Source organism: Panthera tigris, chromosome A1 (assembly GCF_018350195.1).
Source record: "Panthera tigris isolate Pti1 chromosome A1, P.tigris_Pti1_mat1.1, whole genome shotgun sequence".
NCBI classification, from domain to species: Eukaryota; Metazoa; Chordata; class Mammalia; order Carnivora; family Felidae; genus Panthera; species Panthera tigris.
In genome coordinates this window covers 2116650-2130790 of record NC_056660.1, presented here as the reverse complement: position 1 = coordinate 2130790, position 14141 = coordinate 2116650, and the positions used below count along the sequence as shown (strand labels likewise).

The window sequence follows — 14141 nt, the reverse complement described above, 5'->3', positions numbered from 1 at the left end:
CTGGAGGAATTGAACGAGGATAAAAAAGGTAGGAATCAAGACAACTGAGGGCGTGGGGATATTTGCTGTGGTGTTCCAAAAGTAGAAATTAAAGGTAAATTTATCACAGTTAGTGTCTGATTAGCAGCATGTGTAATTAAAATAAGCAAATATTTTGGCATAGATAAGGAAAGCCGTTGTATATCCTGGATATTGGGGAAAGCATACGAAGATATGCGTAAAGTACAAGAGAAAATGTTGAGCAAAATGCATCCTTATTATTGAAAACATTACTAAAATTTTTAAATGTTTAAGAGTAATTTTTAAAATGACTCTTTCCACCTTTTATATAAGCAAGCTCCTTTGATAATGCCAATTTTCTGTTTTTGGAGATGTTGCCTTTGGATTTATTACCTCAATTTACTCCATAGTCTTCATACCTGGCACGAGTTTTGGTAGATTCGGCAGTCTTTAGGAAGAACCAGATAATAATATATTTTAGAGGCTGACGGTTCTAAAGTTGACTCTTCCTTTTTCCTTCCTCAGAATGAACTCTCTGATACACGTGCAAAGTTCCACGTACTTTTTCTTTTCTTTGTGTCTACAATGTTCTTCATCAGCGTCCTGTCACTTTTCAGCTACCACTGCTGGCTGGTTGGAAGAAACAGAACAACAATAGGTAAGTAGGTTAAAAGAAATCCTAATTATTTAGGAAAATGACCATAAATGAGTATGAAGTATCATGAGAAGATAGATGATAAAGAAGTGTAAAACAGTTCCGTATTAAGACTGTGACTGGATAAGAACAATGGGTGTACAATAAATGTAAACGTTCATTGTTTTGAAGGTTGAGGAAATGAGTTTGGCTTTTGTATGTATTTTCAGTGGTGCATTGTGTATAAAAGAACCGACTGCATAAATTTTAGTAAACAAAAGCTGTTCCCTGCGTTTATACAATGCTTTTTCAAAAATCAACCTATAAAGGTAGATAGTAGATTTACATGTTATAAGGAAGTTCATTCTCTGAATCCAAAAAAAATTTTTGAATCCTCATTTACAGCTTTTTTTTTTTTTTTTTTTTCTTTAGCTAAAACATGTGTCTTTTACTCTTTTCCCCCACAGTTGATTGCACACTGACTGGCATGTTCCCTGATTGAGTAGTGTTTTTAACATGGCTTTATGTCAATTGACAGTGAAATTTATGTATTATATCACTAATATCAGTATTTATTTCCTTTTTTTTGTTGTTCATTTTTTAAAGTACAATATAGGGGAGAAACTCAGTGAAGTATTAAAATAATTGGACAAACATTTCCTAAATAAGGGTGATGTGGCATTCATTGCTCAAACTAAGCTATTAGCCTGTAAGCAGCTACCGTGCTCTAATGGAAATATTTAGGCATTGGCTAATGTACCAAAGTACAAGATAAGGATTTGTTGGGGCACCTGGTGGCTTAGTCAGTTGAGCATCCAGCTCTTGATTTCGGCTCAGGTCATGATCCCAAGGGTCATGGGATTGAGCCCCACGTTGGACTCTGTGCTAAACATGGAGCTTAACTGAGATTCTCCCTGCCCTTCTACCCTGCTCACACTCCCCCTCTCTCTCTCAAATAAAAAATTTAAAAAAAAAAGACCAAATAGGGATTTGTCACATTGTTTCATAGGAAAGTCAAAGACTCCTTGCCATCTAAAGCCATATGTCTAACAGGAGAATTAGAGGCAGATAGATTATCATACAGAAAGATAAAGACATCTTAGGGAGACTTTTAGATATGTCTCTGGGTTATTTTAACCTTGTGTCCTATTGAGTCATTTAAGGCATGATGGGCTCCATGGTAAAGATTTCTGTGCCTTTTCTTTCCCAGCCCACCTCCTTCAGTCCCAACATGCATTCCTCCCTTTTCTGTATAAATAAACTTTCTGGTGTCTAGTAATTAATTTGTTACCCTGTTCACAGATATCCTGCCATCTCTTTGTCTTTAACCGGCAATGATAAAAGGCAGCCTACATGGAAAGTCTAGTCCTTATGAACCACCCGAACTAGAAAGGGAGAGATTTCCTATAGAAAAGTAGAATTCTTTTCAGAAATTGGTAAATCTGGTAACAGTGGGCCCGTTTTCCTATCTGGCATCCTTCGGTTGAAGCTGAGTCATAGCTGACTGCTTCAGATGGGAGCCTGAGCACTTTAATTTAACTTTTTAACCTTAACACTTGGAACACTTACAGTTCTAATCCTGCTTCGTTTCTTGCCCAGCGTCGTTGTTATGAGAGAGCAGTGCTTCATGGGAAACCCGTTGTTCTCTTTAGTCTTCTTCAAACTTTTTTGCCTGTGACTCCAGTAAGAAAGGCATCATTTGTATCGTGACCTAGTGCATGTACACATTTATAAAATTATATAAGTAAAATAAGCAAAAAATTTATAAAACATTATTAATCTTTATTTGCAATGTACTCTAATATTTTCTGTTCTAGTTCATTAAAAAGAAATGCTGGTCACAAACCACTGAGTTGATTTCACAGCCTATCGGATGTGAAAAACAGCTATCCGGGTGTTTTAACCCACACTTCGAAAAATCATTACCCGGACACACCACTTCCTTTACAGCCTCACCTTCCACACCCCTGACCTTGGGCTGGTTCTCCATTGCTTCTTCCAGAGTCCTGCTCTTGTGTCCTTTGAGGTATCCCCTCTACCCTTCTCCATTACTGTCACCTACCTACCTTGAGACCAGTTCTCCAATTTAAAGAGTTTCTATATTCAGACAACTGCGATCATCCCCGACAGGCAAGCTGTCTTTGATTCTGGTGGCTAATCATTCCCATAAACTAAATAGTGAACCTTTTATTCTCTTGGAACTGAGGAGTCCCTGAAATTTTCAATTGGAATTTTCCATTCTCTGGCCATTCTTCATCCTTTCATCTATCCTTTTCTGTATGCCACCGAATTTCCTCTTTGACCCTGCCTGTATTCTCCAGCACTTCTCTCTCAAGGACTCCCTTCCTTTCTGGTCTCATTTTCTCGTCTTTTCCACTTTAGATCCTGTAACAAGTGACTTTAACGACTCCTGACAGTATCTCACACTACACCCACCCTGGTTTCCTCCCAGAATTCATTTGCTGATCTGCTCCCTGGTTATTCCCCAGCGCTTCACTTTATCCACAAGTATGTTGAGGTGTAGAAAGCTAGGGAAGACAGTCTTACTCCCACACTGATGGGTGCACCTACCCAGTTAAAGTCTCAGACCTCACTTGGGTCTTCTCCTCTCTTTGGCAGTCACATGTCATGTGTCTCTGAAAAAATTAGAAGTTGTCACAGGTAAATTTTTAACCGCCTTCCCCCGACCCTGGTAACCTCACACAGACATCTCTCCTTTCAAACCCATCACTGTCACGCTGCCTCTAAATTCTGAGGACAAATGTCTTTTCTGGTATCTAAGGTTAATCTTTAGAACTCTTCTAGAGGCTGTCCCATTTCTTCTAGAATTTTCTTGCATCAGTTTTTACTTTACTGTTCTGTATCATCAACCTTTCCCAATTCCTCTCTCCCTGGCTTCTTACCCATAGCTTATAAAACATGCTAAAATGCATTGTACTTTTATTTAAAGGAAAAAAAACCATTTTTCTGGTGAGAAGTGTATCTTTCTTCAGCCCTCACTATGGAGCATTTAGCAGCCAAGTTTGAAATAATGGTCTCTGATTAGCATCTGCCTCTTTTTTTTATTCATCGTTCAAGATCATGTTCAAGTACTACCACCCCCATTCACACCTGTATCTGTGTCACAGTGCAGTTTTGTTAGACTTTATTAGACTGTCGGTTCTTTAAGAATCTCATCTAATTTACCTTTGGATCTCAAACATCTGGTACTGTGCCAACAGGCACGTGGTAAGTAATGAATGAGTGAGGTCACAAGAGTTAGCATATCTTTTTTTAAAAGGGAGATACAGGGGCGCCTGGGTAGCTCAGTCAGTTAAGCATCTGACTCTTGATTTCGGCTCAGGTCATGCTATCACAGTTCATGGGTTCAAGCCCCATGTGGTTCGAGCCCCACACTGTCAGCACAGAGCCTGCTTGGGATTCTCTCTCCTCCTTTCTCTGCCCTTCCCCCACTTGCATGCGTGTGCACATGCTCTCTGTCTCAAAATAAGTATTTTTTCTATGTTTTATTCTTGCAAGAGAGACAGAGCATGAGCGGGGGAGGGGGAGAGACAGAGAGGTAGACACAGAGTGTGAAGGAGGGTCTAGGCTCTGAGCTGTCAGCACAGAACCCGATGCAGGGCTCGAACTCAGGAACCGTGAGATCGTGACCTGAGCTATAGTCAGATGCTTAACTGACTGAGCCATCCAGGCACCCCATAAACTTTTGTTTTTTAAGTGAGATATAATTTTTTAGTAATATTAGATAATTCTTCTCACATTTTCATTTTATAAAGATGATGAAATACTCAGAGGTAGTATTTTTTCCCAAATAAGTTTGAGAAGTTTCTTTTAATTGTTACAAATATTTGTTTTAAATTATATTTATAAAACTTTGATATCAAAGAGAGTAAGCAAGAAAATTGCTACTTTCCATCCTTGTATAATTATTAAATGGATTAATTCTTTTTTTTAATCTATGTATCTATAACAGAATCCTTCCGCTCACCCACATTTTCATATGGACCTGATGGAAATGGTTTTTCTCTTGGATGCAGTAAAAATTGGAGACAAGTCTTTGGCGATGAAAAGAAATACTGGCTACTTCCAATATTTTCAAGGTAATTTATGAAACGCAGGTCTCAGAAATTACAGAATCTGTGATAGTCTCTGTCTCTCTGGCTAAATGTGTTAAGATTCACAGAATACTGTATATGACATCCTCTGAGCCTGGAGAATGAAAACTCAGAATATCTTGATTATATAAAATATTTTATTTTTCATGTTTTTTATTACATGGGCAAAAGAGGGTTTGGTTTGGGCATATATGTGGAAAGTGGAAAAAATGATTCATAAAAATAACAATCACTTTCTCCTTCAAAATGTAAATAAGTTGTTTGAAGTAGAAAATGATAAGAATTTATACTTACTAGCTACATCTCAAAGATTCTATCACAGATTATTCTGTTGTGTTTTAAATCAAAGACCCAACACATAATGCAATTTTTAACTTCAAATTTAAATGAAAATAAATGCTTGAGATGATTCATAGTTTCCTTGTCACCCAGACCCCGGGCATCTTAGGCTGTCTATATATCAGAGTCACTACAGAAAAGGAAAAAAATATTTGAAATTCGAATGACATATTTATAAATGTTACGGGATTTTCTTCTCTTAATTTACTGCATTCCTATAGTTTTGTCTGAAAATAATGTTTTGTTTTCACTTTCAAAAAACATTTTGCTTGGCATATAATTCTGGATATTGCTTTAATGGTCTTCTGGGTTACATTTTTTTCTGACAAGTTTGCAGTCACTCTTTTTTACTCTGTATGTGATGTGTCTTTTTCACTGAGTGCTTTTAAAATAGGCTTTTTATCACTAGTTTCATGCAGTTTGATGAGGATGCGCCTTGGTATATATTGTTTGGTATGTTATTCGTTTTTCTTGTGCTTGGAATTGGTTGAACTTCTTGGAGCTGTGATTTTATAACTTTCATCAGATTTGGAAAGTGTTTGAATCATTATGTCTTCAAATAAGAAGAAGTACTGCAGGGACTCCAAATGCATGTGTATTCGTACACGAGAAGTTCTACCACAGCTCAGTGACGCGCTGTCCGTTTCTTAGTCTTTTTTCTGTGTTTCATTTGGCAGATCCTATCGCTGTATCTTTAAGTGTACCAATCTCCTTTGTCTCCTGTATTACAAGGTAGTCCACTCTGACTGGGTAGAACACGGACTAGTATTTTTTAAGATTATTTGCTCTAGGGGCGCCTGGGTGGCTCGGTCGGTTAAGTGTCCGACTTCAGCTCAGGTCATGATCTCACAGACCGTGAGTTCGAGCCTCGCGTCAGGCTCTGGGCTGATGGCTCAGAGCCTGGAGCCTGCTTCCAATTCTGTGTCTCCCTCTCTGTCTGCCCCTCCCCTGTTCATGCTCTGTCTCTCTCTGTCTCAAAAATAAACGTAAAAAAAAAAAAATTAAAAAAAAAAAGATTATTTGCTCTAAATAGCAATTTCAGTGTTGACTGGTTTGGTTGTTTTTTTCCCCCATTCTTTAAAGATGTTGTTCCATTAATTTACAGATTGCATTGTTTTTGACAGGAAATCAGCCTCATTCATCTTTACTCCACTATTTGTAAATTACTGGGTCTTTTTTTTCCTCCTTAGCTTCTTTTAAGATGTTATCTTGATCACTGATTTTAAGCAGTTTGATATGATGTATGGTTTCTTTGTGTTTATCCTCTTTGGGATTCATTAGGCTTCTTGGATCTCTGAATTTATAGTTTTCATCACAATTAAATAATATTAATCATGTCTGCCCATGCTCTCCCCGCACTGCGTTTTCAGGCACCCTTAAATATGTGTATGTTAAATTGCTTGATCGTGACCCACAGGTCGTTGCTGTTTTTCCCTGCCCCCCATCTTTTTTCTCTACCTGCTGAAGTTTGGATAGTTCGCTGATCTTTTCTTCTGTGATGTCTGCTCTGCTGTTAAGCTCATCTAATGAATGTTTCATTTCAGATATTGTGTTTTTCAGAATACACAGAATATTGTGTTTTTCTTCTGAACTTTTGTAGAAGTTCAGTTTGGTTCTTTTTTTTGTATCTTAAATTTCTCTTCTCATTATGTCCATTTTTCCTGTTAATTCACAGACATTTATAGTCACTAATTTAAAGTGATTGCTTCAAGTTTTCATAGTCATTTCTAATTCTTTTCTAGTAACTGTTTTTTTCTTAGTTGTGGATCCCATTTTCCTACTTTTCATGCTAGTAATTTTTTATTAGGTGGTAGACATTTTGAATTTTGTGTGTTAAATTTTGCTTTCTCCCTTTGGCAGTTACTTGTGTTTTTAGTGTGGTCCTTTTGAGGCTGTTTTAAGCTTTGTTAGGTTGGGTTTAAAGTAGCATTTTCTTTAGGGCAGGTTTAGCCCTGCAACACAGGCGAGAACAAGCTGGGGTCTCTACCGAATCCAGACGTACAGTAAGATCTCTCTAGTGTGGCTGGTCAGATTCGAACGCCTTCCAGTGCTGTAGGAGCTTCATGGATTGTTCTCTTGTACTTCCCAGTTGTTCTTCTCCCAGATTCACATGTGTAGTTTAGCATTCACCACGAGACTCCGGTCAAATGCTGTGCACGTTGCCATAGGCCTTCCTCTGCATATCCGCCCTTTCTCGCTCTGTCCAGTGGATTCAAGCACATCACCTTGAAACGTGCATCTCTGAAACCTCAATTCAATGAGACGACCTTGCTCTGCTTCCCCTGGTGGTGCCCAGGTCCTGGCAGAAAGCTGGGACTCACTTGGTTGGTTTCTCTTCTTTCAGACACTACAGTTCTGTGTTGCCTGTTTGGAAAATAGTTATTGTATATAGTATTCAGTTTTCTGGTTGTTCATGCCAGGAGGTCACATTTACCAGTTAACCCATCTTGGCTGGAAGTGAAAGTCCGTTTTACCTACTTTTGGTATTTTTAAAATGTGAAGATATGTCTATAATTTTTTAATTGTAAACTTCTTGAGGGCGGAGATTTTCTTCTCCTTTGTTCACTGCTCTATCCCTACCTCTTATAATAGTACCCGGAGCATTGTAGGCATTTAATAAATACTTGTCAAATGAATAAATATGTGGAACTTACATCTTGAATTCCATTTTGTGCCTTTATGATGTCCTAACTGATAGTGATGAGCAGGTCACTTACCCAAATATTTGATTACCTATGTTTGAGGCAGCATAATCTTAATAATAATTATAGTCTTAATTACCCAAATTTTTAATTATCAGCTTCCCTGGTACTTGAATACCTATGTTTGAGGTATTATAAGAGGCTTTATAATCTTAGTAGTCATGAAAGATATTGTTTTTAAATACATGTAAATTATAAGAGAAGAGTAACCCTCTAAATTAGAAAATTTTAAGAATTATTCTCTGTAATGACAACGTATAATTTCTTTATACTGTGACTTTGAAGAATGGTTATTAAATTTGAAGACCTTGATTTACATTAATATGATTTAAATTATTGCTGATATTTTTCATTATGCAGCTTGGGTGATGGTTGCAGTTTTCCAACTCGCCTTGTGGGGATGGATCCGGAACAAGCTCCTGTTACAAATCAAAATGAATATGCCAGAAGGTGTGCTTCTTGTCATTAAACTTTTCAGTATTCATTATAAAGCAAACTGCGTGTGTGTGTGTGTGTGTGTGTGTGTGTGTGTGTGTGTGTGTGTTGTACATACATATAAATACGTAGTAATTTGTGAGCCAACATAGGCAAAGAGAAATTCTATATAAAAGGTTTTTAACTGAGAGTTAATGTGGGTGTTTACCTAGTATGTTGAAGACAGCCGTATTTTTTATCATCCAAACCATAACACTTTTAATAGTAAGAAAGAGAATGCTGGCTATTGCTATTAATACTTGAACTAGAAATCTCTGGGCCAACCAGGAAACATGGCTATCCTAAATATGCTACATCTTTCTAGAAACTAAGATATTCTTTCAAGATTTGATTCTGTTGGTTTGTATCAGCTCTATTTTTTTCAAAGAAATTGGTCATGCGATCCATCATTATACTTTGATAAACAGATGTTAACTGCGGTGTGAAAATAATATTAATGAGGATTTCAAAAATACAAATGGAAAATTTTTTCTCATTCATTCATCTTAGGAGATATTTTCTCAGTATTTCCATGCCAAGCAATCCGATTCATAAATTCACAGAAATAGCTCATTTTAAATGAAATTTTAAAGAAGATAGAGATGCTTCTGTCAAAGTGAAACAGTTGAAATTTATTTAAGACAGAATTAAATTGCGGGGGAGGAGGGATTATAAATTCCAAGCCGGCCCATTAATATCAGAACGTCGACCTTAGAACCTCCAGTCTTTGGACCTTAGAACTCTAACTCTTACTGTGGGTCTGAACAAGTCACCTCAGCTGTGTGCGACTCGGTTTCCAGCTCTGTCAAATGAGGGCAATCACAGCTGCCTCCAAGGGTTATTGTGAAGCTTGACATGTGTCTGATGCACCCAGCACAGTGTCTGGCCCGTAGTAAGTACGCAAGGAACACTACTTCCCTTTTCCTCCTTCCGTTCCTCCACTCCCTCCCTCCCCAGGTCTCTTAGCAAGAAAAGTAAGTCTACGCGGAGTCACTAAATCGTTTTTTCCCCTTAGATCTAAACTGCAGAGGTAGAAAGCAGAAAACTTGGGAAATGACAGGTAATTTTTTTTGTCCTGGCCACAGACCTAGATCCCCACCTTGTGCTACCTTAACGGCTCTTGATTAACACGTTTTAAAAGTTTCACACCAGCCTTTGGAGCTTTTTTCTTTTGTCTAATAGTTTTCATTGGCACTGTTGGAATACAGATTCTCGGGTCTAGAGAGCCATTCAGTTGGGGGTTGGGGGCATATTTTTCTTTGGAAGATAGAGTTTTTTAAGAGTGCTGAGATCTCATGAGTTGCCCTCACATATGTAGGAGAAGGAATACTAATTTGCTGCTTATTAATTAAGTATTAATTGAGCATTAAACTAGTTACTGAATTATTTTCCTCCTCTTTTCAGTATTGGCTCAAATCAACCCTTTCCTATCAAACCGCTTAGTGAATCAAAAAACCGATTGTTGGACAGTGAGTCTCAGTGGACAGAGAATGAATCTGAAGAAGGCACTGTCAGATCAGGTAATACTTACTTGTCTTCTCGAAAACACTGCTTTTTCTGGTTCAAATGAAGGTCAACCAGGTTTAACAATTGTGGAGAAATCAAAATAGCACCATATTTAAAAATACTAACATGTGAGAGACTTGTTAATGGAATATCTGACATATGGGGTGTCAGTGTTTATTGGTAGCTTTTATGGAGAAAAGGCTTGAGTGGGGAAGTGTAGTGGCTACTCCTGTGTTCTGTTCTGTTGACACGGTTGGACTTTCCTTTTGCTACCCAGCCATATGTTTCTTGACCTCAGATGTAGAAAGTTCTTTTGGCATTCACTATTCTGAGTGGCGTTTAAACAAGATTTTTCTCTAGGGTCTTAATTTTGCTTATTTGAAAATAATTTTTGAAATGCATTGTAGTCTTTGCTGCCTTAATATATAAAAAGAGTGCATCAAAAATATTTTAACCTTTTCATGATGACTGTTAATCATTTCGTGAATTATGAATTCATTGTGGAACAGTTGACAAGACAGAGGTAGTCTTTTGAACCAGGCCAGGTTTATGACATAGGCTGGCCATTTAACATGCATTACAAGCTACACTCTTTGCATGGCGGTTTTAATAGCAATAGTAATAGCACTGTCCTCATCTTGCTCTGTGGGAAAATGGTTTGGACATTCAGATCATTTTGTACCAAGGGAAATACCCTAAGACTTGAAAGCCTGCTGTCAGAATTTCTGATTTTTTGTTTGTTTTTGGCTCTTCGCAGTGCTTAAGTTATTCTCTTGAATTCGTATCATTAGGATATTCTCTTGAATTAGTATTCGTTAGGATCATCAGACCCATGTGTAAGGTCAAAGGAAAAATTCATTCATGGGCTTCGCAGTTATTGCTGCTTTCAAAGCCAATGGACATTTTCACAAATACAAGCCTAAAACCAGACTTTTAGCTCTTAGCGCTTCTGGGTTCTCCAAGAGGATATGGTTATGGTTGATAACCATAAGCATAATATAGTGCTTTCGTAAGAGTTGCTTTTACTGTGATCATCAGTTCTACCATTTAGCCAGAAACTTAATACTTCTTTTTTTGTGTCATGTCGTATATAATTATGTGCTTACAGGGACAAATAACCATGTTACAGTGGCAATAGAAAATTGAGTACCACTGGTTCATAACTAACCATTTGAATAAGAACAAGGTAAGACAGTATAAAGGTAATCTCCTTGAACAAATGCAGTTATTTTCATGTTTTCTAATCTCAAAACAATTTGCAAGTCATTTTTTTTTTTTTTTTTTTACTCTTTCAATTATATCAGCAAAATTAGGTAGTTAAGAAGAGATTGGAAGGTAACAGCTGCCTCAGTCCCATTTTTCTTACCACTCCTAGCACAATCTTAGTAAACATGTATTGGTAGGTCAATGGAGAAGCTAAAAGCTTTTTGGGGTTGGTATGTGGACACCTAATCTTTTCAGTAAACGGTGTCTTATTAATTAGTTTAAGAAAAACAAGATGACTTTTGCCTACTAGTAGAAAGATGTGGATCCAGAGAAGAGTGGCTGCAGAAAAGACAGAAGAGGTTCGCTGATGTGATCTAGTTGGAAAAGAGGTAACAAAAGAGAGTTTCCTGCAGCCAGCCACGCTGATCAGCTGTTCTCTGTGTGGCCAGCCCGAGACAGCAGCCAGAGGAAATTAATTTAACTGGCACCCAAGAACTTCCCAGACAGACTAAACATAAGCCTTAGTGCAAGTAGGCGGTGTAAGTAAGTTGAACGTGAGGGATGCGGTGAGCTCCGTCTCTCCCGATGCTTTGAAACAAAGACGGCTCTCTGTTTCAGTTGGGGACTCTCTCGATGACTTGGTGGCAGCTTGGGCAGCTGTTAGATTGTTCCGAAGTCTTCCTCGTAACCTGTATTGGTCACCCTTTGCTGCATAACAGACGACCACAGACAGCAACTGAAGACAGTGTCCCTTTACTGTCAGTTTTTCTGTGGCAGGAGTTCATTTTTTCAAGGAGTTCTCATCTGCAGTCTCAGTCAGGGGAACATCTGCTTCCTTGCTCAGCAGTTTTCGTTAGCATTCAGTTCCTCACAGAGGACCTGGAGCCCAGGTCCGCGGTAACAGGCAGAGCCTACGTGAGACCTAGAAGAATCAGAACAGAGGCTCTCAGGGTGGGCTTGTGTCAGGCTGGACTCTGGAGAGGAGTGGTGGCTGTGTGTCATGAGGTGACCATGCCCACCAAGAACTGTGGCTGTGGTATAGCCTTGGTTCTAGAATTCCTAATGTGGGTGGAAGAATGTCTGATGCTAGTGGTTGTTGAAAATCCTCAACAATCTATAAATGTTGCTGGGGGACCTCCCTATATGCTCTAGCAGTCTTAGGAAGGGGTGGATAAAGATGTCCTCGCAGGTTATGTCCAAGTTAACAGTAAGGGAGAACCAAAAGAATCTACCTCTTTTAAAATGTTCTCGTTTGCTTCAGAGGAAGAAGGTCAGCAGTACCCCTTACTTGCTGCTTATAAAAATCTTTGTTATTATTACAGTATTAGTTGTATTAAAGTATTTATTTCCTGTCTTATTTTATTTTATTTTATTATTTTTTAAGTGTTTATTTATTTTTGAAGGAGAGAGAGACAGAGCACGAGGAAGGGAAGGACAGACAGAGAGGGAGACACAGAATCCGAAGCAGGCTCCAGGCTCTGAGCTGTGAGCACAGGACCTGCCGTGGGGCTTGAACTCACGAACCGTGAGATCATGACCTGAGCCGAAGTCGGACGTGCAGCCGACTAAGCCACCCGGGTGCCCCTGTGTCCGGTCTTGTTATTTTAGCAGCTTTATACCTTAGCCCACAGAACCGCTTAATAAATCTTATTTTCAGAACTATAGAATTAAGTTTTAACCAATAACTCAATTGTTTCTGATTTTGTAGGTTTATAAAAACATATTATGGACTGATATTTTCAGTTTTATTTGCAAGAAAATGATCAATGGAATGAAATAATTGAAGTATAACAGAAGATATATTTTTTAAAAAAGGAAGCCTTTGTACAGATCGCTGGATCCACAGAAGCACTACTCCAGAGCAGGAAGATGCCTTAATCTTACATAAGCCCATTTGTGCTACGTCGACTGACTGCTACAAAAGTGACTTAATTTTATTTTGGAAATAACACCTGTTATGAGATGCTACAGTTATGAGCTATCAAAACACACGTTGACATGGCAGATGTATTTTTTTGACACCTGAGTTCTATTGTTAGAGTCGTTTCTTTGTATCCATATAAATTTTCACTCCAACAAGCTGAGAAGTTGTCTTAAGTGAAGTACATGTAGGGCAGTGTGGTGGCTGAAGGTGATTGATAATATCCACTTACTGTTGCTTGTACCGTGTAAGGAAAAGAAAATAACTTTTTTTTTATTGGGTGTTTGCTAGTTTATAATTACTGTTTTATACTTTTCAACATTTTTAATAATAAAGTTTTTTTATTGTTGGCTATAAAATAACACTCAGAAAGATTCAGATATCTAAATATAGTTATTTAAAACATGGAGCACATTTGTATAATTCATTGAGGGCTTAGTTCTAAGCATTAATACAACCATGTAATGTAGTGTTGTGCCCAAGGCTTAAAGAGAAATATTTTTGGTTTTCTCTGCTTTCAAATTCCTTTTTTGTTGAACTTTCATGGGTATTTTTATGGGCAGGGAAACACAAAGGCACATGTGCTATAGAAATATTGGACACAGAATAGTGGCAGTGGCTAGGAGAAAAGTAAAGAGGAAGATGGGCAGGTTTTGTAAGCTGTTAAAAATTACTTGTCGTCCTAAGGTATTTAGGATACACACGCTGTTGACTTTCAAATGTCACTTTAGGTGATTACTAAAAATTGCTTGGAAACTTTTTACAGCAATCTTATAAAGCTTAAACGGTGACTTAAAATGCAATTTGAACTAGGATAAAACTGCTTAGCATCATTCTACCTTCAGGAGAGAAATCCTAACCTGAGTAGTCCGTTTAAAACTTCCAGTCTGTGAGCAGTGGATTCCACTATTCGTGCCAATTTTGAAATCTGACTTCCTAAACAGCAGCCCCTTTCTGCCTGGTAAACATATATACCCCTATTCCTTTGGAAATCCAGTCTAAGCGACAGGAATTGTTGAATTAATTCTAAGGGAAAATACTGTACCCTGTAAGGGAGAAACAACATAGACATGTTACCTCATTTATCCTGCTTAGTCCTATGTGCACACACAAACCAAAATGATTGATCGCTTCCAGTATTGGATAGAGCTGAATCTTAACCAGCATCTGTAAATATTGACCATTACGGTTTATCGGTCTGTAAAATAGGATTGGAGGAAGGGGTATTATGCATGAGTTAGACT

The 14141-nt window shown here is 38.0% G+C and overlaps 1 protein-coding gene across 5 annotated transcripts in view; it reads left to right on the top strand.

Annotated features, from left to right (window-relative positions):
* The window catches only part of ZDHHC20 (zinc finger DHHC-type palmitoyltransferase 20), a 68155-nt gene extending 55429 nt beyond the window's left edge, over positions 1-12726 (top strand). For 2 of the 5 annotated variants that reach the window (XM_042979799.1, XM_042980022.1), the window contains 6 exons: positions 526-658; positions 4608-4734; positions 8151-8240; positions 9669-9784; positions 10879-10956; positions 12685-12726. In XM_042979799.1, coding sequence (XP_042835733.1) covers positions 526-658; positions 4608-4734; positions 8151-8240; positions 9669-9784; positions 10879-10916 — 504 coding nt within the window. In that variant the 3' untranslated portion in view covers positions 10917-10956; positions 12685-12726. Of the gene's footprint in view, positions 1-525; positions 659-4607; positions 4735-8150; positions 8241-9279; positions 9325-9668; positions 9785-10878; positions 12340-12684 lie in introns of those variants that run through there. The other 3 variants (XM_042979859.1, XM_042979832.1, XM_042979943.1) reach the window with 3 other exon arrangements.
* Positions 12727-14141: the final 1415 nt, after the last annotated feature.